The sequence below is a fragment of the Nerophis lumbriciformis genome, linkage group LG13 (assembly GCF_033978685.3).
Source record: "Nerophis lumbriciformis linkage group LG13, RoL_Nlum_v2.1, whole genome shotgun sequence".
Classification (NCBI taxonomy): Eukaryota; Metazoa; Chordata; class Actinopteri; order Syngnathiformes; family Syngnathidae; genus Nerophis; species Nerophis lumbriciformis.
In genome coordinates, this window is record NC_084560.2 from 401,944 (window position 1) to 424,744 (window position 22,801).

The 22,801-nt window shown below is 38.4% G+C and overlaps 1 protein-coding gene and 1 non-coding gene across 2 annotated transcripts; both read right to left on the minus strand.

The window, feature by feature from the left end:
• Positions 1–1,474: 1,474 nt before the first annotated feature.
• On the minus strand, positions 1,475–17,798 carry LOC133613926 (uncharacterized). The gene is made up of 4 exons (XM_061971855.2): positions 17,592–17,798; positions 16,309–16,575; positions 8,974–9,198; positions 1,475–3,506 (listed from the first exon to the last, which is right to left on the minus strand). The coding sequence occupies exons 1-4, from the start codon at positions 17,692–17,694 to the stop codon at positions 2,203–2,205; spliced, it is 1,899 nt and encodes a 632-aa protein (XP_061827839.1). The 5' UTR covers positions 17,695–17,798; the 3' UTR covers positions 1,475–2,202.
• Positions 17,799–19,981: 2,183 nt separating this feature from the next.
• Positions 19,982–20,053, minus strand: trnap-ugg (transfer RNA proline (anticodon UGG)). The gene has a single exon. It is a non-coding gene; the product is annotated as a tRNA-Pro (tRNA).
• Between the last annotated feature and the right edge of the window lie 2,748 nt (positions 20,054–22,801).

Sequence of the window (22,801 nt, forward strand, 5' to 3'; positions counted from 1 at the left end):
CCCTGTGTATGCTAATGGCTACATTAGCACACTTGCGCAGGACTCAAATGTGTTTTTGCAGTTTCCTGAGTGTTAATTTTACACCACTTTAAACTATTTTGGAGAACCATTTCTCGTAAAGTTTGCCTGGAGTTATTGAAGAAAAGGTAAAACTGTTTCTTGGTGTTTTATAACTAAGACTGAGTTCTCTATGCTTTGTATCAAGTCAATTTGACATCTTTGTTTGTATAAAACTAAGTTCTTGGTCTGTGTTGGTACGCAAATCTGACATCTTTATGTCAAATTGACTTCTTGATGTTTTGTTTTCACTCAAAGGCAACATTTTGGTTTGTGTTTGCAAGTAACTTTGACATCTTGTGGTGTTATATTCAAGATTGTTGATTTAAGGATTATTCTACATTAAAAATACCAACCAGGTTTTGTCTGATGTGTTTTTATGGGATGTAGGGTGATTTTTAGCTTGCTTAATTTCCAATCAATTTTGAGTTGGGCACATATAAATCAATTTCACTTAGTAACCAAAATAATTTCATTTCAGCTGTATTTGTTAAAAATTAGTCTGACAAATGTAAATCAATTTCGCTTAGTTATTGCAATAACTTCAGTTGGGCTTTATTTGCTAAAAATTAGTTGGATTAACACATTTTTGTTGTATTGTGAGAATGTACTAATTTTGAGTTGGGCCAACATATATTTGTTGGATGGAAATCCTGCCCTCATTTTAATTGAGTTCATCCAATGAGTCATTTTTTTGAGTGTGTGGTGTCATTTTTCTAGCTGTTAAGAGAAGTATTTGATCTTAAATATATAAATAATCCTCCATATTGGCAGCCATAGTGATTCATTTATTGGATCCGACAAAAAGTAAACACAAATGCTGACTTCCTCGCTGATAAAACATGATAGCAACATGCATCTGCTAGCTCATGATCGCCCCCACTTCTCAGTGTGGCGAGTTGGAGTACTACAAGAGGTGCTTAAAGCTGTATTTTTAGTCTTATTATCAAGGAATAATGAGGTCACACTTATATTAAAACATTAATGTTATGGTTTCGTCCAGTAGTGGACCGGTAACGTCTGATGATGATGATGATGAAGATGTATCTGTGCAAGTGAACAATTGGATCCACAAGGGACAACAACCCTTTCCACAGACTACACACACACATCAGAAACATAAATGTTAGAAGCCTACAACAATATATGTGAAGAAGACTTTAGAATTAAAAGTGAAGATGTGAGGTGAAATAAGTACAAATGCAGCAATAAAAACAAGCAACTCCACTCACGATGGCTCTAAAGTTCAGTGATGTGTTGCTAACTTCAGCATTTTTCTTCTTTGTTGATGTTTTGCAGTAGTTAACATCCATGATGTAACAATGCTGCTAATCTACCAGATGTTAACCATTTTATTCATTCATACTTTTAATTGGATAATAACAATAAAATGCAATGGAAAAATGTGTGGAAAAAACAATGGAAATAATCAGATGCCCTCTCTTCAAAGATGAGAAGGAAAAAAAGTAGCGACATATATAATATTCAAGACATGTACACAACTTAAAAAGTAACTACAGGACAACATATAAGACTAGAAGATGAGAAGCACTACATACAACATCAAATATACATTCTTATTAAACATGCTGTGTTTTAAAACTACATTTAGCACAATCACTTGGACAAAAATAGTTGCTTGAGGAATGGACATGGAAAGAATGGACAGAGCATAAATGTGGGGAGGTCGTCAGAAAGACAAACTGAAAAACACTGAACTTAAATACTACAGACATGATTAACGAAAACAGGTGCGTGACTCAAGACGTGAAACAGGTGCGTGACGTGACAGGTGAAAACTAATGGGTTGCTATGGTGACAATCAAGAGTGCACAATGAGTCCAAACGTGGAACAGGTGAAACTAATGGGGTAATCATGGAAACAAGACAAGGGAGTGAAAAGACAGAAACTAAAGAGTCCTATAACTAAACAAAACATGACTTAAAACAAAACATGATTACACAGACATGACAATGACATCATTGCTAGATCATTGCTTTCCTCTTTCATTGCTGTCGCTTTTAACTGCCCAATATCTCAGAAGCGATAAAAGTTTGTAGTGAGAGAGGTAATCGCTCAGCCACTCCGAGCAAGCCACACTCTCTTGAGATAAAATCAGTACTCCCCCCTTGTATAAAGTGTTTTTACATCCCTGCAGCTTCCATGACTTTTACACACTTGTGTCTACTGGCCTGATACATAAACCTGAACCTTTTAACACATGCAGAGCAACTAAACGGTTTCTCTCCAGTGTGTGTTCTCATGTGTGTGGTCATGTGATGCTTGATGGAGAAACTCTTCTTACAAACAGAGCAAGTAAAAGGTTTCTCTCCAGTATGTGTTCTCATGTGTAATATCATGTCATTCTTAGAGTAGAATCTTTTAGCACAAGCTGAGCAAGCAAAAGGTCTCTCTCCAGTGTGTGTCCTCTTGTGTATGATCATGTTACGTTTTATGGAGAAATTCTTCTTACAAACAGAGCAAGTAAAAGGTTTCTCTCCAGTATGTGTTCTCATGTGTAATATCACGTCATTCTTAGAGTAGAATCTTTTAGCACAAGCTGAGCAAGCAAAATGTTTCTCTCCAGTGTGTGTTCTCATGTGTGTGGTCATGTGTGGCTTTGTGGAGAAACTCTTCTTACAAACAGAGCAAGTAAAAGGTTTCTCACCTGTATGTGTTCTCATGTGTAATATCATGTAATTCTTAGTTTTGAATCTTTTAGCACAAACAGAGCAAGTAAAAGGTTTCTCTGCAGTGTATGTTCTCATGTGTGTGGTCATGTGTGGCTTTGTGGAGAAACTCTTCTTACAAACAGAGCAAGTAAACGGTTTCTCTCCAGTGTGTGTTCTCATGTGTAATATTATGTAATTCTTAGTTTTGAATCTTTTAGCACAAACAGAGCAAGTAAAAGGTTTCTCTCCAGTGTGTGTTCTCATGTGTGTGGTCATGCCACCTTTTCTGGAGAAACTCTTCTTACAAACAGAGCAAGAAAAAGTTTTCTCTCCAGTATGCATTCTCATGTGTTCTGTAAAATTACTCTTCTGTCTAAATGATTTCCCACATTCAGAGCAGTCAATGTGTTTGTTGTTAGTGTGATGTCTCGTATCACCTTTAGAGTCATTTTTACTCTCCAAAGGTTTTTGGATGTGGTCACTGTGATCAGAAGAGTGTGACATCATGTGGTCCATGTCTGACAGTGGAGCAAAGATGCTGTCTGGTTCTGACTTGATATCTTCACAATGCTCTCCATCAGCTTCTGTGATGTGTTGACTTACAAGCTCCGCCCCTCTGTTCTCCTCACTTTGACTGTGATGAAGCTGTAAGGACTGAGCTTCATCTTCATCATGAAGCTGCTCCTCTTTAATGTGGGAGGGGGCCTGTAGCTCCTTCTGTCCCACACTGGTGTGCCACTCCTCTTCATGACTCCCCGCTGACACCCGCTGGACGTCTGCAGAACAAATGAAGTGTTACTGTATTGAAGTTTGCAGTATTCAAAAGTAGCTTGCCACATCAAAGCTACATTTAACAGCATTTATATATATATATATATATATATATATATATATATATATATATATATATATATATATATATATATATATATATATATATATATATATATATTGTCCCACATGTATAATATCAATGTTTATGTTGTCCATGGAAAGAAGTTAGTAAGAAGCAAAAGAAAAACAACCAACCATGGATGACAAAAGGACTGAAAAATGCTTGTCACAAAAAAAAGACATTATATGGAATATTAATAACACAGACATCTATAGAGGCAGAAAATAAGTATAAGAAATATAAAAACAATCTAATTGGTATACTAGGAACATGTAAGAAGGAATACTACAGACAATTATTAAAGAAGAACAGAAACAACATGAGAGCAACATGGGGCATCCTAAATAGCATCATTAAAAATGCTGCTAAGAAAGATTACCCCCAGTACTTTCTACATGGAAATACAAAAAATGACAATATGAACCAAATAGTTGAACGTTTTAATGATTACTTTGTTTATATCGGAAACAATGTGGAACAAAGATTTCCAAATGCAGATGATGGATCAGTTGAGGACTTGAGTGAGCTCATAGACAGAAATCCCAATTCCATGTTTCTTAAGAACGTGACAAAAGAAGAAATAATCAAAATTGTAAAACATTGTAAATCCAAGACCTCAACCGACTGTCATGGAATAGATATGGTAACCATAAAAAAGGTTATAGAAGACATTTCAGAACCTCTGACATATATCAGCAACGTATCATTTCTAACCGGTAAATTCCCTGACAAAATGAAAATTGCAAAAGTCGTACCAATTTATAAGAATGGAGACATACACCAGTTTACTAACTACACACCAGAATTCACAGCAAATATGTCAACATGGATAGCATTGATCCAAATAACAGAGGAAATGAGCAATGCAATAGATGGTAAAGAATGTGCGGTCGCAGTATTCATGGACTTAACTAAAGCATTTGACACAATTAATCATGATATTTTAATAACAAAACTAGAACGATATGGCATCAGAGGTTTGGTCTTGAACTGGGTAAGAAACTATTTAACCAACAGGAAGCAATATGTGAAGATGGGTGAAAATATGTCAACACGGCTAGATATATCTTGTGGTGTACCCCAGGGATCAATACTGGGACCAAGATTGTTTCATCTTTGTATAAACCACATTTGTAAAGTTACAAAGGACTTAAAGTTGGTTTTATTTGCGGACGACACAACTGCTTTCTGTTCAGGAGAGAACACACAGAAGATAATACAAATAATAACAGAAGAAATGAACACAATAAAAAGATGCTTTGACAAAAACAGACTATGTTTGAATCTCAGTAAAAGTAAAATAATACTATTTGGTAACAGTAGAAGAGAAAGTCAAACACAAATAGACGGAATAGAAATTGAAAAAGTACCGTATTTTTCAGACTATAAGTCGCAGTTTTTTTCATAGTTTGGCCGGGGGTGCGACTTATACTCTGGAGCGACCTATGTGTGAAATTATTAACACATTACCGTAAAATATCAAATAATATTATTGATCTCATTCACGTAAGAGACTAGACGTATAAGATTTCAAGGAATTTAGCGATTAGGAGTGACAGATTGTTTGGTAAACGTATAGCATGTTCTATATGTTATAGTTATTTGAATGACTCTTACCATAATATGTTACGTTAACATACCAGTTGGTTATTTATGCCTCATATAACGTACACTTATTCAGCCTGTTGTTCACTATTCTTTATTTATTTTAAATTGCCTTTCAAATGTCTATTCTTGCTGTTGGCTTTTATCAAATACATTTCCCCCAAAAATGCGACTTATACTCCAGTGCGACTTATATATGTTTTTTTCCTTCTTTATTATGCATTTTCGGCCAATGCGACTTATACTCCGGAGCGACTTATACTCCGAAAAATACGGTAAATGAAACCAAATTTCTAAGTATAATTGATGATAAATTGAACTGGAAATCTCATGTAAAAAATATACAACATAAAGTAGCAAGAAACCCGTCAATAATGAATAAAGCAAAACATGTTGTAGACCAAAAATGACTTCATATTCTCTACTGCTCACTAGTGTTACATATCTGACTTATTGTGTAGAAATATGGGAAATAACTACAAAAGTACACTTCATTCTTTAACTGTGTTACAAAAAAGATCAGTTATAATAATACATCATGTTGGATATAGACAACATACAAACACTTTATTTATTGAATCAAAAATACTGAAATTCCACCACATAGTGAATTTGCAAACAGCTAAAATGATACACAAAGCAAACTATAACCTGCTAGCCAAGAATGTACAACATTTCTCAACAAAAGATGAGAAATATAAACTCAGAGAAAAATGTAATTTAAAACATTTGTATGCACGTACAACACTTAAGACCTTCAGTATATCAGTATGTGGAATTAAATGATGGAATGGATGAAGCAAAGCAATCAAACAATGTACTAATATGATCCACTTCAAGAAACTCTTCACACTTAAAGTGTTTACAAAGTACAAAGAAGAAGATAAACATTCTCAATTTATTTCATCCATCATTCATTTTCTACATCATCTTATTCATCTCACCATATGAAATATAACTTACTTCACTCATTATTATTTATTTATTTTTATTGTGATTACTTATGGAGTATATTGTGAATACATTGAGAACAGGAAGTGAACAAAAGTTTTAGCAACTGTTATGTAAAAGAAAAGGCGTAGAATTAAATAAGCTCTGCTTCTTCCTACTCCTTTTCAAACATGTTGAAAAGACAAACTGGAAATTGTGATGCATCATGTTGTATGCATGCATGTGTGATGTATCATGTTGTATGCATGCATGTGTGATGTATCATGTTGTATGCATGCATGTGTGATGTATCATGTTGTATGCATGCATGTGTGATGTATCATGTTGTATGCATGTATGTGTGATGTATCATGTTGTATGCATGCATGTGTGATGTATCATGTTGTATGCATGCATGTGTAATGTATCATGTTGTATGCATGCATGTGTAATGTATCATGTTGTATGCATGCATGTGTGATGTATCATGTTGTATGCATGCATGTGTGATGTATCATGTTGTATGCATGCATGTGTAATGTTTCATGTTGTATGCATGCATGTGTGATGTATCATGTTGTATGCATGCATGTGTGATGTATCATGTTGTATGCATGTATGTGTGATGTATCATGTTGTATGCATGCATGTGTGATGTATCATGTTGTATGCATGCATGTGTAATGTATCATGTTGTATGCATGCATGTGTGATGTATCATGTTGTATGCATGCATGTGTGATGTATCATGTTGTATGCATGCATGTGTGATGTATCATGTTGTATGCTTGCATGTGTGATGTATCATGTTGTATGCATGCATGTGTGATGTATCATGTTGTATGCATGCATGTGTGATGTATCATGTTGTATGCATGCATGTGTGATGTATCATGTTGTATGCATGCATGTGTGATGTATCATGTTGTATGCTTGCATGTGTGATGTATCATGTTGTATGCATGCATGTGTGATGTATCATGTTGTATGCATGCATGTGTGATGCATCATGTTGTATGCATGCATGTGTGATGTATCATGTTGTATGCATGCATGTGTGATGTATCATGTTGTATGCTTGCATGTGTGATGTATCATGTTGTATGCATGCATGTGTGATGTATCATGTTGTATGCATGCATGTGTGATGTATCGTGTTGTATGCTTGCATGTTCCAAATAAACTCAACTCAACTAACACTTGGTGGACATTCAAGCCACAAAATGCAAATGGAGTATTGTTGGTGTATTTTGGATGGTTATAGAGGACCTCCCATTGGCTCCATTGCAAGTGGACTTTTATTTACATTTATGAGTTAGAATTAGGGCTGGGTGATGTATGGAATATACTGGATATATCGTGGGTTTGTCTCTGTGCGATATAGAAAATGACTATATAGTGATATTGGAGTATACGTTCTCACACAGTTGCTTTTAGCTGCAGGCATTACACTACAGGCTCTTCTCACTCTTTCTTGTCTCTCCTTCTCACAGAGACATAAAACAAGCGCACCTTCTTACATACGTCACATACTGTCACGTGTGCAACGTCATACGCTCTCACGGAGCAGACAGGTAGCGGCATGGTAACGCTAGTTGTGGTGCTAGTGGTAATACGAGAGAAAGAAGGTGCCAATCTGGTCACAAATTAAGGAATAATTCATTCCCAAGACAAACAGCAGGGGGTCCATCGTCTGGCGGTGGTTTGGCTTCAAGCGGGTAGATGGTGAACAAGTATGCGGCAAAAGCGTTGCTACAAAAAGTAGCAGCACTGCTAATGCAGCATCATTTGAAATGTCACCCGCTAGAGAATGAAGAGTGCTTGAAACTCTGAATGTCAACATCTCCGTTCAGTGCCACACCCACAAAATGCCCAAGCAACCATTTCCAGATCAACACCGTATGAAACAAATAGTCAACAACAGAAGGAGATAACGTCCGCAGGAACCTACCACATAGTGAAGGACATACACTATTTGATTTCCTATTATGCAGCTCATTTTTATTTATTTGACACTTATTGAAATATCTTGACATCATGCACAAAAGTGCACTTTATTTGTTTTAAACTATTGTAGTGGCATTCTGTACAGAAAGTGTACTTTAATTTAGTGTTGTTTTGATATGTCATCTTAGTGACATCATGCACAAAAGTGCACTAATAGCTTGTTTTAAAATGTCTGACAATCTTGCATTTTCTGTTTTGAAATGACATGAATGTTTGTGCCACTGCTTAATAACTGTTTAATAAATACACTTTTGCTAAATTGACTTAGTTGTGGTTCCCTCTCTGCATGAAAGTTTAAAAGTAGCATATATTAATGCAGTATGAAGAAGAATGTTTTAAAGTAGACACACAGAATCATCATACTGCTGTGATTATATGCATTAGTGTTCATTCAAGGCTAAGGCAAAATGTACACATATATATGGTGTATTGTGACATGGCCTAAACATATCTACATATATATGGTGTATCGTGACATGGACTAAACATATCCACATATATATGGGGTATCGTGACATGGACTAAAAATAGAGATATTAATAAAAGGCCATATCGCCCAGCCCTACTTGAAATGCGATTTTTTTTTTGTATATATATCCACCATCATGTCTTTTATAAAGATTGTGAACAATAGAAAAATTCCCCCAAAAAGTGCAGTTCCCCTCTAAATTCCAATGATTAGATTTAAGACTTGAAGTGTATGAGCATGAAGTGATGAAGCCTACTTGGATGAGTCTTCTAAGACAAAGTGAACAGTCCAGTTGTGATGGATTGAATGCCCTGAGAATAAAATGATATGTGCTTACTTGGACTGTGATGAAGCTGTGAGGACTCAGGTGCTTTGTCTTCATGCTCTTCAGTCTTCACAGAGACAACAGTCAGTGGAAACTTGCTGACATCATCCTCCTCCTGCCCTACAACACACTCTCCCTCCTCTTCCTCTTTCATGTGTGGATCCTCCGCTTCCTCTTTAATGTGGGTGGGCTGTGGATCATCCTCTTCCTTTTTAATGTGAAGGGGCTGTTGAACGTCTGTTGGGTAAATAAGTCAATAAGATAAAGAGAGAATATAAATAGTTTTGGACTGACACTGTTAACACAATGACATTATTTGTGTTCTTTTGTGTGTTGTGTTAAAAGAGTGTAACAAAACAACCAATAAAAACACGGAAATACTTCCTTTTGTCCCAGCCACTAAAATTCATTAAAATTGAGTACAAAAACAGACTTGGAAATTTGATGAGGAGCAAGTTTTTTTTATAAGTACAAGGCAGCATTGATTGAGGCATTCTTAACTTTACACTCACTGATATAAAGTGTGTAAATATTTTCTTCTGTATACGGTCTATGACACCTAAACTTTATCTCTAAACTTAACCACAATTTGTGGTGTAGAATGACGTCTGGAACTCAAGATAGTTCCACATGTCTGGGAACGCCACCGACGGATAATCCTTGATATTACTCAACAAATCTTTAGGGATCTATTCCGTTTCATAATTAGATTTTTTTCTCGTATCTGCTTTTTGCAGGAAGATCTAGGCCAGGGGTGTTTAAAGTAATTTTAGATGGGGGGCCACGTGGAGGAAGATCTACTCCAAGTTGGCCGGACTGGTAAAATTACGGCAAGATAACGTAAAAAATAAAGACAATTGCAGATTGTTTTCTTTGTTTAAAAAGAGAACAAACACATTCTGAAAATGTACAAATCATGTTGTTGTTTTTTTTTATACATACAATAGTATTCTATCTGTAGTTGTCCTTTTTTACACTTTCAGAATCAATTATGTGATAATGTTCATCAGTCAACTCATTGGTGTTCATTTTCAATCTATCAAGATAAATAAATTATATCAAAATCAAATTACAGGATGTTATTGATGTAGTTTGCTCATTTCCCCCGACTGGTGCGCTAACATCATGTGTTTTAGTTGTGTTTTACATATGTAGCATCATCTACAAAGATACAAAGAATTGCTATTGCGACATCTAGAGGACACATTTAGAACAGCAGTTTCTTTCATTCAAAAATTTCAACTCATTTTTGTACTTAGCCAACTCATCCCGTCTCATTCACTCATTCACACACTAATGGCGGGATCTGCCCTGCAAGGCGCTTACCACGACCCATCAGGAGCAAGGGTGAAGTGTCCTGCTCAAGGACACAACAGACGTGACTAGGTTGGTAGAAGGTGGGGATTGAACCAGGAACCCTCAGGCACGGCCACTCGACCAACCGCGCCACTAGCCTTCCACCATCGACCTGCCTCCTAGCCTTCCACCATCGACCTGCCTGCTAGTCTTCCACCATCAACCTGCCTACCAGCCTTCCACCATCGACCTGCCTGCTAGCCTTCCACCATCGGCCTGCCTGCTAGCCTTCCACCGTCGACCTTCCTGCTAGCCTTCCACCATCGACCTGCCTACCAGCCTTCCACCATCGACCTGCCTACTAGCCTTCCATCAACCTGCCTGCTAGCCTTCCACCATCGACCTGCCTACCAGCCTTCCACCATCGACCTGCCTACTAGCCTTCCATCGACCTGCTGTTTGCCTACAGCCATTGGCTTTGTCTACAGGCTTCCACCCGTCAGTCTTGGTTGCTAGTCTTTAGCCCTGTCTGCTAACATCTTAAAAAGTGGTAAAATGAATGGAACTTCTCCTCTCACTATGTCACATATTATTATATTGTGTTTTATACTTTTGTGTGGTTTTACTGGTGTCCCAAATGGGTCTGGTCACCCCCACTCACGAGCTATGCTACTTCAAGATGCACAGTTTGACATATTTGATCATTTGACAATTCATCATAGTGGCAGCTACAAAATAACCTCGGCCTTATCTCAGTTGAAGATTTCTGTGACTTTGGACAAAACCAAATGGCTGCATACTATGGTAGAGTCCATTCATTCTTATTGTTTCCTTGTTTTGAGAGATCACGTCAACATTACTGCATCCTCCCCTATTGTGAGCACTTACTTTCACAGATTAAAGACCGACTCAAAAGATGGTAACTTTAAGTGCAAATGTTTAGTTATAATATTGTTATTGCTCTCAGGAAATGTTGAGACTAATCCAGGCCCTGATACACCTACACAATGTCTTACACCTGCGGATTTTAAAACTAGATCTGGTCTTGGGATTATTCATATCAATGTTCGGAGTTTACTCCCTAAACTGGATATGATAAAGATCTGGATAAACTCAACAAATGCTGATATTGTAGTCTTATCTGAAACTTGGCTTAAACAATCTGTGCTTGATAAAGATATTTACATTCATGGCTATAATGTCTATCGTACTGACCGACAAAGAAAAGGTGGTAGAGTGGCCACATATATTAAGCAGAGGTTTGATGTTAAATTAGTGCTCTCTGTATCAGTAAGTAAAGAACTTGAACTGTTAGCACTTGAAATCGAATTAGCTAGAAATCACCACATTATGGTAGTGGGGTGTTATAGGCCTCCATCGTCGACCACGCCACCTTAATCACTCGTCTTGAGAACTGTGTGGGCATTAAGGGCGCCGCCCTCAACTGGTTCCGGTCGTACCTAACCGACAGGAGTTTTTGTGTAAAAGTAGACAGTTTTATGTCGTCCACAGCTCCTTTACCACATGGGGTCCCCCAGGGCTCAATCCTTGCCCCAATTTTATTTGCGCTTTACCTTCTCCCCCTTGGTTCTATTTTTAGGAAATACAGTATTGCATTTCATTTTTACGCCGATGATTGCCAGATTTATTTTCCCATGGCACAAAATAACACTGTTCAACATCTTACTGACTGCCTGCACGACATCAAAGTCTGGCTTTCAGCTAACTTCCTGAGCCTAAATGAAGACAAAACAGAAGTTATGTTGTTCGGTCCAAGTCGCTCTCCCTCCCCCAACGTTGACCTCGGCACTCTGACCCCGTATCTCAGCGACTGTGTCACAAACCTGGGGGTAAAGTTTGACTCAGATTTTAAATTCGAAAAACAAATCAGCAGCGTCGTTCAAAAAAGCTTTTATCAATTACGCCAAATAGCGAAAGTGAAACCGCTTCTATCAAGTCATGATCTTGAGAAATTAATCCACGCCTTTATCTCGACTCGTCTTGATTACTGTAATGCCCTGTATGTAGGCATTAGCCAGGCCTCCCTCGCCCGCCTGCAGCTCGTGCAGAACTCTGCTGCTCGTCTGCTAACACAGACCCGCAGACGTGAGCACATCACCCCTATTTTAGCGTCCCTTCACTGGCTCCCTGTGCGTTATCAAATCAATTTTAAACTCCTTTTATTTGTTTTTAAATGTTTAAACAACCTCGCGCCAACCTATCTCTCCGACCTCCTTCAGCCTTACTGCCCCACCCGATCCTTAAGATCAGCCGATCAGCTGCTGTTGACGGTCCCTGACACAAGGCTGAAGCTTAGAGGTGACAGAGCTTTCGCCGTGGCTGCTCCCAAGCTCTGGAACGACCTACCCCTGAGTGTTGGACAAGCCTCCTCTCTTCCTGTTTTTAAATCTCTCTTAAAAACATACTTTTATTCCATGGCTTTTAACACTGAGTGATATCCATCCTGCAATGGCGCCCCATAATACACCTGCTGTGAACCTGTTTTTATGTTTTTATGTTTTTATTTATTCTATTTTAATTATTTATTTTTTATCGTGTTCTGTTTGTGTTGTGTTGTGTTTGCTCGGTACTCGTTTTATCTTTTAACCTGCTCATTGTACAGCACTTTGGCTACCCCTGTGGTAAATTTTAAATGTGCTTTATAAATAAAGTTGATTTGATTTGATTTGATTTGATCTGCCCCTACTAATTCCCTATCTACTTTTGTGAAGCTTCTGTCTCAACTGAAATACAATGAAATAGTGATTTAAACTGGGACTGGCTCACATCTGTGTCTGACTCTTTGAAAGCACAGTGTGAATCTCTAAATTTAACACAATTAATTAACTCAGCTACAAGACCTAATCCTTAATGCCCTCAAAAAGCTACACTCATTCACTTAATTCTAACAAATATGCCCTTCAAATGTGTTGCATCTGGTGTTTTCCCTAATGATGTGAGTGATCATTGTGTGATTGCAGTAGTGCGAGACACAAGGATTCCTAAAAGCAAAACTCGTCTTCTTGAAAAACATAATATTAAATTATTTGAGACGCAAGCTTTTTTACATGACTTGCATCTTTTTAATTGGGATAGAATTGCTCTTTTTGATAATATTGAACTGGCTTGGAAATATTTTCACGGAAACTTCTTGAGTATAGTGAACAAACATGCCCCTTTTAGAAAATGTAGAGTTAAAGGACGTGACAATCAGTGGTTTACATCGGACCTGTCAGATGTGTTGCATGAGCGTAATGCTGCTTGGGCCAGGGCACGCAAGTCAGAGTTAGAATCAGATTGGTTCAATTTTAGACAATTAAGAAAACAATTTACCTCTCTCCTTCGGAAAGTCAAAATTAGAATTGCATTTCTCCACAACAACTGAAAACCTCAAACACCCGAAGAAGTTTTGGAAAATCATCAAATCTTTGTCCACCTGCTGTAATTCAGTCAATCTCCCACCTAGTATACTTGTTGATGGTGTCAGAGTAAGTGACAGAAGAGAAATGGGTAGTCATTATAATAATCATTTTATTTCCTCTGGTTTTCTCTATAATTCTGACAGCTTTACTGAAGTTCCGCTAACTCCGGAAAGAACCGTTGAAAATACCCAGGTTTTTAACTTTACGCCCTTTACCACAACAGAGGTCATGAGGGCTCTAAAAAAACTTAAACCTAGAAAGCCAGCTGGCTCAGATAAATTGGAGCCGCTCTTTTTAAAGTTGGCAGCTGAAATTATAGCTGGACCACTGACTCACATTTTTAACTTTACTCGAATTTCAAATGAAATCCCCTCGGATTGGAAATATGCCCTTGTAATCCCCCTATTAAAAGGAGGTGACCCTAGTAATCTAAATGATTACAGACCGATCTCTAAACTCTCTGTTCTGGCAAAAGTTCAGATAAAATATTTTTTGGAAACCAACTTTATTCTGTCACCATTTCAGTCAGGTTTTGGCAGAAACCACAGTACTGTTACTGCTGCTATGAAGTTTATAAATGATGTAACTGAAGCTCTTGACAAGAAGCAGTGCTGTCTGTCCCTCTTTATTGACTTTTCAAAGGCATTTGATACTGTTGATCATGTCATTTTAATCAAAAGTCTTCCAGCTATTGGTTTTTCTCAGCAAGCAGTTGGATGGTTTGCAAATGACCTCACAAGTAGAACTCAGGCTCTTCAGATAGAAGGTTCCTTCTCGGACGTACTTCAAGTGGAAAAGGGTGTCCCTCAAGGTTCTGTGTTGGGCCCATTATTAATTAATAATTAATAATCTTGGACAGAATATTCCGAACTCAACTTTCCATTCCTACGCTGATGATACTGTCATATACTGCACAGCACCCACTCCTGCTGAGGCCTTTAAATATCTACAACAAGCATTTGACAAAGTACAAGAACAACTTTGCTATCTTCAACTGCTTTTAAATGCAGAGAAAACAAAGTGTATGTTCTTTACCACGTCAAAAACTGTAAGATCAGCACCGTGTGAGAACATTTGAACAAGAAATGGGCAACAAATTGTGTTAGTATCTGCTTTTAAATATTTAGGATTTTAATTGATGACCATTCACATTCAGTATGTTGCAAAAAAACCCTGAAACTTTTACTGGGATTTTATTATAGAAACAAGTCTTGCTTTTCTTTTACTGTGAAACAGAAATTGGTGGAAACAACCTTTTTACCTGTTATTGACTATGGAGATGTGTTGTAAATGAATGCTACTGCTGGTTGTCTCCACAAGCTGGATAGTGTGTACCACGGGGCACTGAGAGTCATCACCAACTAACTCACCATTGTGTGTTATACTCAATGGTTAACTTACTCACCATTGTGTGTTATACTCAATGGCTAACTTACTCACCATTGTGTGTTATACTCAATGGTTAACTTACTCACCATTGTGTGTTATACTCAATGGTTAACTTACTCACCATTGTGTGTTATACTCAAAGGTTAACTGGACATCTTTATGTGCTCGACGCCCAATCATTGGTACGTGTTCATCTACAAAACCATTCTGGGTATCACACCATCTTATCCGTCTTGTATTTTAACAAAGAAACAAGGACGTCACAATCTTCGTTCAATGAATGTTCTGCAATTTGTCGTCCCCAAAGTAAGAACTGAACTGGGCAAGAAAGCATTTAGGTTTTCAGCAGCGAAGGCTTGGAATAACCTACAATCCAATATTCAACTTCAAACCCTTGTTACATTGAATGAGTTTAAAGCTTCTGTGAAAGGATTGCAGTCTACCTTGTCTGTATGCACATGTGTTATGTCAGCAAGTTTTAATGGTGTAAATGTCATGTTTTATTTGTTGTTTACTGTTTTTAATGTAACATTGCTGCTGCCCTCTTGGCCAGGTCTCCCTTGGAAAATAAATATTTGATCTCAATTGGATTTTACCTGGTTAAATAAAGAAAAAAGAAAAAAAAGAAAAAAACAGCTGTTTATTTGAAGTCTTAAAGAAGTCAACTATGTGTGCAGTGCAAGGTGAAATGCAGTTATGTCATCTTCTTGTCAATAACACACACATCACACTTTTGCGTGTTGTTGCTTCCTTATTTGTCATTATTCAAAGCTGATTTTAATGTGTAGCAGCGGCAGCTGAACTCAATGTGACAACGTGTCATAGTTACGTCAGTCAGCTGGAATTAAAAATACAAATAGTTGTGTCGTTAGTCCAGAATCTTCACGGTCCTCATGGACGACATAATTAAAAACCAGTACTAAAAAAAATGGTACTTGGTATACATCCCTAATCTTCACCACTAAACCTTTGAAATATGCTGACATATGTGCTGCTAAAGGTAAATAAACAGTAGCCATATTGAATGTTTGCCTTCATTTGACCACGTGAGGTAAGGAGGACGGCCTCTAGGTCACATGGTTACACCCCAGCAATTACACTGTTGATGATTGATGAGCATTCATTTTTAAATAGTGGTGTTAAACAGCAAATACATCTCCATCTTTAGTCATAAATGTGGCCCCCGGATGAACATGTGTCACAAACATTGTATTAGATGATATGTGGATGTTGTGCTTACTTGGACTGTGATGAAGCTGTGAGGACTCAGGTGCTTTGTCTTCATGCTCTTCAGTCTTCACAGAGACAACAGTCAGTGGAAACTTGCTGACATCATCCTCCTCCTGCCCTACAACACACTCTCCCTCCTCTTCCTCTTTAAAATAGGGGGGCTGTGAATCCCCATCGTGCCCTTTAAAATGTGAGGGCTGTGGATCTTCTGAAGTGAATCTGTCCCCCTGCAGATGAGGGAGACATTCTTCTTGGTGTCCAATCAGCTGATGGATGTCTACAGGACACAAACAAAATACATTTTAACTCCTACATGCTAAATATTAAATTGTACATGAAATATAGGGCTGTGGCTATTGAAAATGTTATTAATCAAGTGTTCTACTGGAAATGTTTTCGATTAATTGAGTAACTGGATAAAACTTAGTGTTGCTTGGTTAAAGACAAATTTAAGCGATTTTAAGACATTTCACTTAATAATGAACGGCCAATTGGTTTGAGATGGTATGAGATCAAGATGTCATCTTTAGATCAGGCTTTGTTTTTTCCACAATCACTGCCACATTAAAAAGTTAAAGTACCAATGATTGTCACACACACACTAGGTGTGGCCAGATTGTTCTCTGCATTTGACCCATTAACCTTGATCACCCCCTGGGAGGTGAGGGGAGCAGTGAGCAGCAGCGGTGGCCACGCCCGGGAATCATTTTTACGGTGATTTAACCCCCAATTCCAACTCTTGATGCTGAGTGCCAAGCAGGGAGGTAATGGGTCCCATTTTTATAGTCTTTGGTATGACACAAGCTACCGATCTCAGGGCGGACACTCTAACCACTAGGCCACTGAGTAGGTGGATGTAGCAGGTGTTGTAGTAGGTTAATGGCTGCACCAATATGAAGGAAATAACAGGTCAGTATAGCTTTTACACACATAAATAACTTGTCAAACCTGCCAGCTAGCAGGCTAGGTTTACAGCGTCAGTTACCATGGTAACTGACTCTGACTTTGTCTTACCTCTCTTTTATTTTTGGAGGTCAAACTCTGGAGCTTTACATACTCAGGAGTTTGCACTTAACCTGCTCTCTGGAATATTCCCCCGGTGACTGTGTGAGTTTTGTGTAAACATGTTGATACACTTTGTTACAAACTGAGAGGAACATCAACCTCTCATAAATATTGTGTGTCTGAACATCCTCACATGACAATTCATCTTCCTATAGACAATCCATTGAAGAAAAGTGTTAATAATAAATATAAAGTTAGTAAAGATGTGAGAGTAAGAAGTAAACAAACCTGTTGTGTGTAACACAACTTGATGTTTTTCATGTTGTCGCTCCTTCTCCTCTTTTGTTGGACAAAGTTCCTCCTCGTACTCTGCTATGGTTCTTTCGCACATTTTCACACAATCACAACACTTTACACTCACACTTGATCTCTGCTTAGCGATGTGTTTTCATCTCTCTTTGTTAGCAGCTAACAAGCTAAGCTAACTAGCAAGCTAAGCTAACTAGCAAGCTAAGCTAGCTGGAGAAGCATCAAAGTGCGCTCAGACTAATATACAAACAGTTATTATGACTCTATTTAATAGAGTGTAATAAAGGACATATATGTGTACATGGACGCACAGATTAAGAACACTGAACTGTGACGACTGCAATAACGTCTTCACCGTCAGACGCCATCTTGCTTTAGCCTCGCCGTGTTTGCTTCGCGCGCAGTCTTGTCAGATCTCGCGAGAGAAACAAGTAACCAGCTCTCCCCCCCCCACCCCCGGTACAACTATTTCAACATTCTGAAAATAAAAATAAACTTTTACATTTTCAAAACAAAGACATACAACTTATTTTGGTAAATAAACAGTAGCTTATATGACCCCTTTAAATGATAAGTTGCCTGATCAGAGCGAGACGAGTCGTGGCTCCTCAGCTTCATGCAGGACGGAGTGGTAGGAGGCGTGGGCGAGGTTGACTGCTCCCCAGACCGGGAGCCCCGCTTTTATTTCCTCTCCCACCGCCGCCTGCGTCGCCTGCTGGCTCCGATAACAATCCACGGAGATTCCCGCTGTCTCGCTATCTCGTCGGGTATGTTGTGCAAGCGGTGGAAATCGCTGGAGACAGCTATCCTAAGTAGAAAAGCAATGTCCAGCAGGTTTTGAGGACTGTGTGTGTCGCGACGGTAGACAGACATAACCAAAACACTATCAAACATAAACAGACATAACCAAAACACTATCAAACATAAACAGACATAACCAAAACACTATCAAACATAAACAGACATAACCAAAACACTATCAAACATAAACAGAAATAACCAAAACACTATCAAACATAAACAGACGTAACCAAAACACTATCAAACATAAACAGACATAACCAAAACACTATCAAACATAAACAGACATAACCAAAACACTATCAAACATAAACAGACATAACCAAAACACTATCAAACATAAACAGACGTAACCAAAACACTATCAAACATAAACAGACGTAACCAAAACACTATCAAACATAAACAGACATAACCAAAACACTATCAAACATAAACAGACATAACCAAAACACTATCAAACATAAACAGACGTAACCAAAACACTATCAAACATAAACAGACGTAACCAAAACACTATCAAACATAAACAGACATAACCAAAACACTATCAAACATAAACAGACGTAACCAAAACACTATCAAACATAAACAGACATAACCAAAACACTATCAAACATAAACAGACGTAACCAAAACACTATCAAACATAAACAGACATAACCAAAACACTATCAAACATAAACAGACATAACCAAAACACTATCAAACATAAACAGACATAACCAAAACACTATCAAACATAAACAGACATAACCAAAACACTATCAAACATAAACAGACATAACCAAAACACTATCAAACATAAACAGACATAAACAAAACACTATCAAACATAAACAGACATAACCAAAACACTATCAAACATAAACAGACATAACCAAAACACTATCAAACATAAACAGACATAACCAAAACACTATCAAACATAAACAGACATAACCAAAACACTATCAAACATAAACAGACATAACCAAAACACTATCAAACGTAAACAGACATAACCAAAACACTATCAAACATAAACAGACATAACCAAAACACTATCAAACATAAAAGGAAGCACCGAAAGTGGGAGTTGCCGCCATCTTGTTAAAGCTCTGTCCTAAAACAATTAGAGCTTGTAAATTGAGCTACCACTGTATTTCATTTTATATGTTTCATTGATCCCTTCAGTGTGTGCAGTTTGGAAAATTAAGCTAAGAGTTTCAAATCACTGTTAAGGGCTTTTCCAGGAATTGAACCCGGGACTTCGCGCACCCTAAGCGAGAACCATACCACTAGACCAACAAGCCTCGAAAAATCAAGTTTCATCAAAAATGTTCATGACTCGTGAGATTTTAACAGGGAAATCGTTCTGAAACTGGGTTAGTATATTGCACTTTTACCACTAATTTAAAGGTATGGCTATTGTCCTGCAAAAAAGAACTAAGGGTAACAAGCTCCGTCCTAAAACAATTAGAGCTTGTAAATTGAGCTACCACTGTATTTGATTTTATACATTTTCATTGATCCCTTGAGTGTGTGCAGTTTGGAAAATGTAGCTAAGACTTCAAAATCACTGTTAAGGGTTTGTCCAGGAATTGAACCCGGGACCTCTCGCACCCAAAGCGAGAATCATACCACTAGACCAACAAGCCCTATGGCAAACTTTACCAAATTCTCAAAAAAGTTTATATGTTATCTGGGGAGACAACCTGTAACTGCAATTTTATTAACACAAATTTTGATTCACTACAATTTTCATCCATAAATGAACAAGAGCTTTTTCAGTAATTGAACCCCAGACCTCAGGCGAGAATCATACGACTAGACCAACAAGCTCTGACTTGTGATTTTGCAAGAATCTCAATAAATGTGACATGTTGATAGGGAACACAATCTAAAACTAGGTTAGTATAATACACTTTTACCACTAATTTAAAGGTTTGGCTATTTTCATGCAAAAAAGAACTAAGGGTTTCAAGCTCTGTCCTAAAACAATTAGAGGTAGAAAATTGAGCTACCACTGTATTTGATTTTATACATTTTCATTGATCCCTTCATTGTGTGCAGTTTGGAAAATGATGCCAAGACTTCAAAATCACTGTTAAGGGGTTGTCAGGGAGTTGAACCTGGGACCTCTCGCACCCTAAGCGAGAATCATACCACTAGACCAACAAGCCCCGAAAAATGTCCTTTTAGATACAAATCTCATGAATTGTGAGATTTTAACAGGGAAATCATTCTGAAACTGGGTTAGTATATTGCACTTTTACCACTAATTTAAAGGTATGGCTATTTTCCTGCAAAAAAGAACTAAGGGTTACAAACTCTGTCCTAAAACAATTAGAGCTTGTAAATTGAGCTACCACTGTATTTGATTTTATAATTTTCATTGATCCCTTGAGTGTGTGCAGTTTGGAAAATTAAGCTAAGAGTTTTAAATCACTGTTAAGGGCTTCACCAGGAATTGAACCTGGGACCTCTCGCACCCTAAGCGAGAATCATACCACTAGACCAGGGGTCGGCAACCTTTACCAGTCAAAGAGCCATTTTGACCAGTTTCGCAAATTATAGAAAACAATGGGAGCCGCACAAATTTTTTTTGAAATTTTAAATGAAATAACACTGCATACAAAGTTTTCTTTTTGCTTTGTGCTATGTATAAACCAGGGGTCTCAGACACGCTGCCCACACCTTTATATGGAATTTGAGAGCTGGTGCGGCACGCGGGTTTTATATGAATGGCGCTTGTCAGCGTCATGTGTGCCGTGATGGTACAGCATATAGCACCCACTACAACCAGCGTGCCTGATCAGCCACACATTGTAGGGTGTTTTCACTTGCTCACGTAGGTGACAGCAAGGCATCCTTGGTCAACAACCACACAGGTTACACTGACGGTGGCGGTATAAAAAAAACGAACACTCTTACTAATAATGCGCCACACTGTGAACCCACACCAAACAAGAATGACAAACACATTTCGGGAGAACATCTGCACCGTAACACAACATAAACACAACAGGACAAATACCCAGGATTCCATGCAGCCCTAACTCTTCCGGGATACATTATACACCCCCGCTACCAAACCCACCCACCTCAACCGACGCACAGAGAGGTGGGAGGGGGGGTGGGTGGTGTTGATGTGTGAGGGAGCAGGGTTAGGGTGGGGGCGGGGTTTGGTGGTAGAGGGGGTATATAATGTAGCCCGGAAGAGTCAGGGCTGCATGGGATTCTGGGTGTTTGTTCTGTTGTGTTTATGTTGTGTTAAGGTGCAGATGTTCTCCCGAAATGCGTTTGTCATTCTTGTTTGGTTTTGGTTCAAAGTGTGGCGCATTATTAGTAAGAGTGTTAAAGTTGTTTTATATGGTCACCGTCAGTGTAACTTGTGTGGCTGTTGACAAAGTATGCCTTGCTGTCACGTACGTGTGCAAGCAGAAGATGTATATTGTATCACAAGTGTTGGGCTGGCACGCTGTTAATACAGATTGTGGAGAGCGCCAAATGTTGTACCATCATGGCACGCCCTTATTATAGCTGTAAGGATGAAAATCGGTGAACATTAATCCCGGGAGTTTTCTGCGAGAGGCACTGAAATCCGGAAGTCTCCCGGGAAAATTGGGGGGTTCAGCAAGTAAGCTGCTGAGCCGCATCAGAGTGATGAAAGAGCCGCATGCGACTCCGGAGCCGCGGGTTGCCGACCCCTGCACTAGACCAACAAGCACCGAAAAATATCATTTTAGATAAAAATCTCATGAATTGTGAGTTTTTAACAGGGAAATCATTCTGAAACTGTGTTAGTATATGTGAGTTTTTAACAGGGAAATAATTCTGAAACTGTGTTAGTATATTGCACTTTTACCACTAATTTAAAGGGGAACATTATCAGCAGACCTATGTAAGCGTCAATATATACCTTGATGTTGCAGAAAAAAGACCATTTTTTTTTTTTACCGATTTCCGAACTCTAAATGGGTGAATTTTGGCAAATTAAACGCCTTTCTATTATTCGCTCTCAGAGCGATGACGTCACGTTGTTACGTCACATCGGGAAGCAATTCGCCATTTTCTCACTTTCGTCGGTGTGTTGTCGGAGGGTGTAACAACACCAACAGGGACAGATTCAAGTTGCACCAGTGGCCCAAAGATGCCAAAGTGGCAAGGAATTGGACGAAATGTGTTCAAAATACGAGGGTGTGGGGAAAGCCGACGAAATGGTCAGTCGTTTGTTCCGCACACTTTACCGACGAAAGCTATGCTACGACAGAGATGGCAAGAATGTGTGGATATCCTGCGACACTCAAAGCAGATGCATTTCCAACCATAAAGTCAAAGAAATCTGCCGCCAGACCCCCATTGAATCTGCCAGAGTGTGTGAGCAATTCAGGGACAAAGGCCCT

Excerpts from the sequence above, each read along its gene's own strand:
- LOC133613926 (XM_061971855.2), bottom strand. The coding sequence starts at position 17,694 with ATGTGCGAAAGAACCATAGCAGAGTACGAGGAGGAACTTTGTCCAACA. Across the intron at positions 16,576-17,591 it reads AGTTGTGTTACACACAACAG|ACATCCATCAGCTGATTGGA; the intron begins GTTTGTTTACTT and ends TGTGTCCTGTAG. Across the intron at positions 3,507-8,973 it reads ACAGCTTCATCACAGTCCAA|ACGTCCAGCGGGTGTCAGCG; the intron begins GTAAGCACATAT and ends TTTGTTCTGCAG.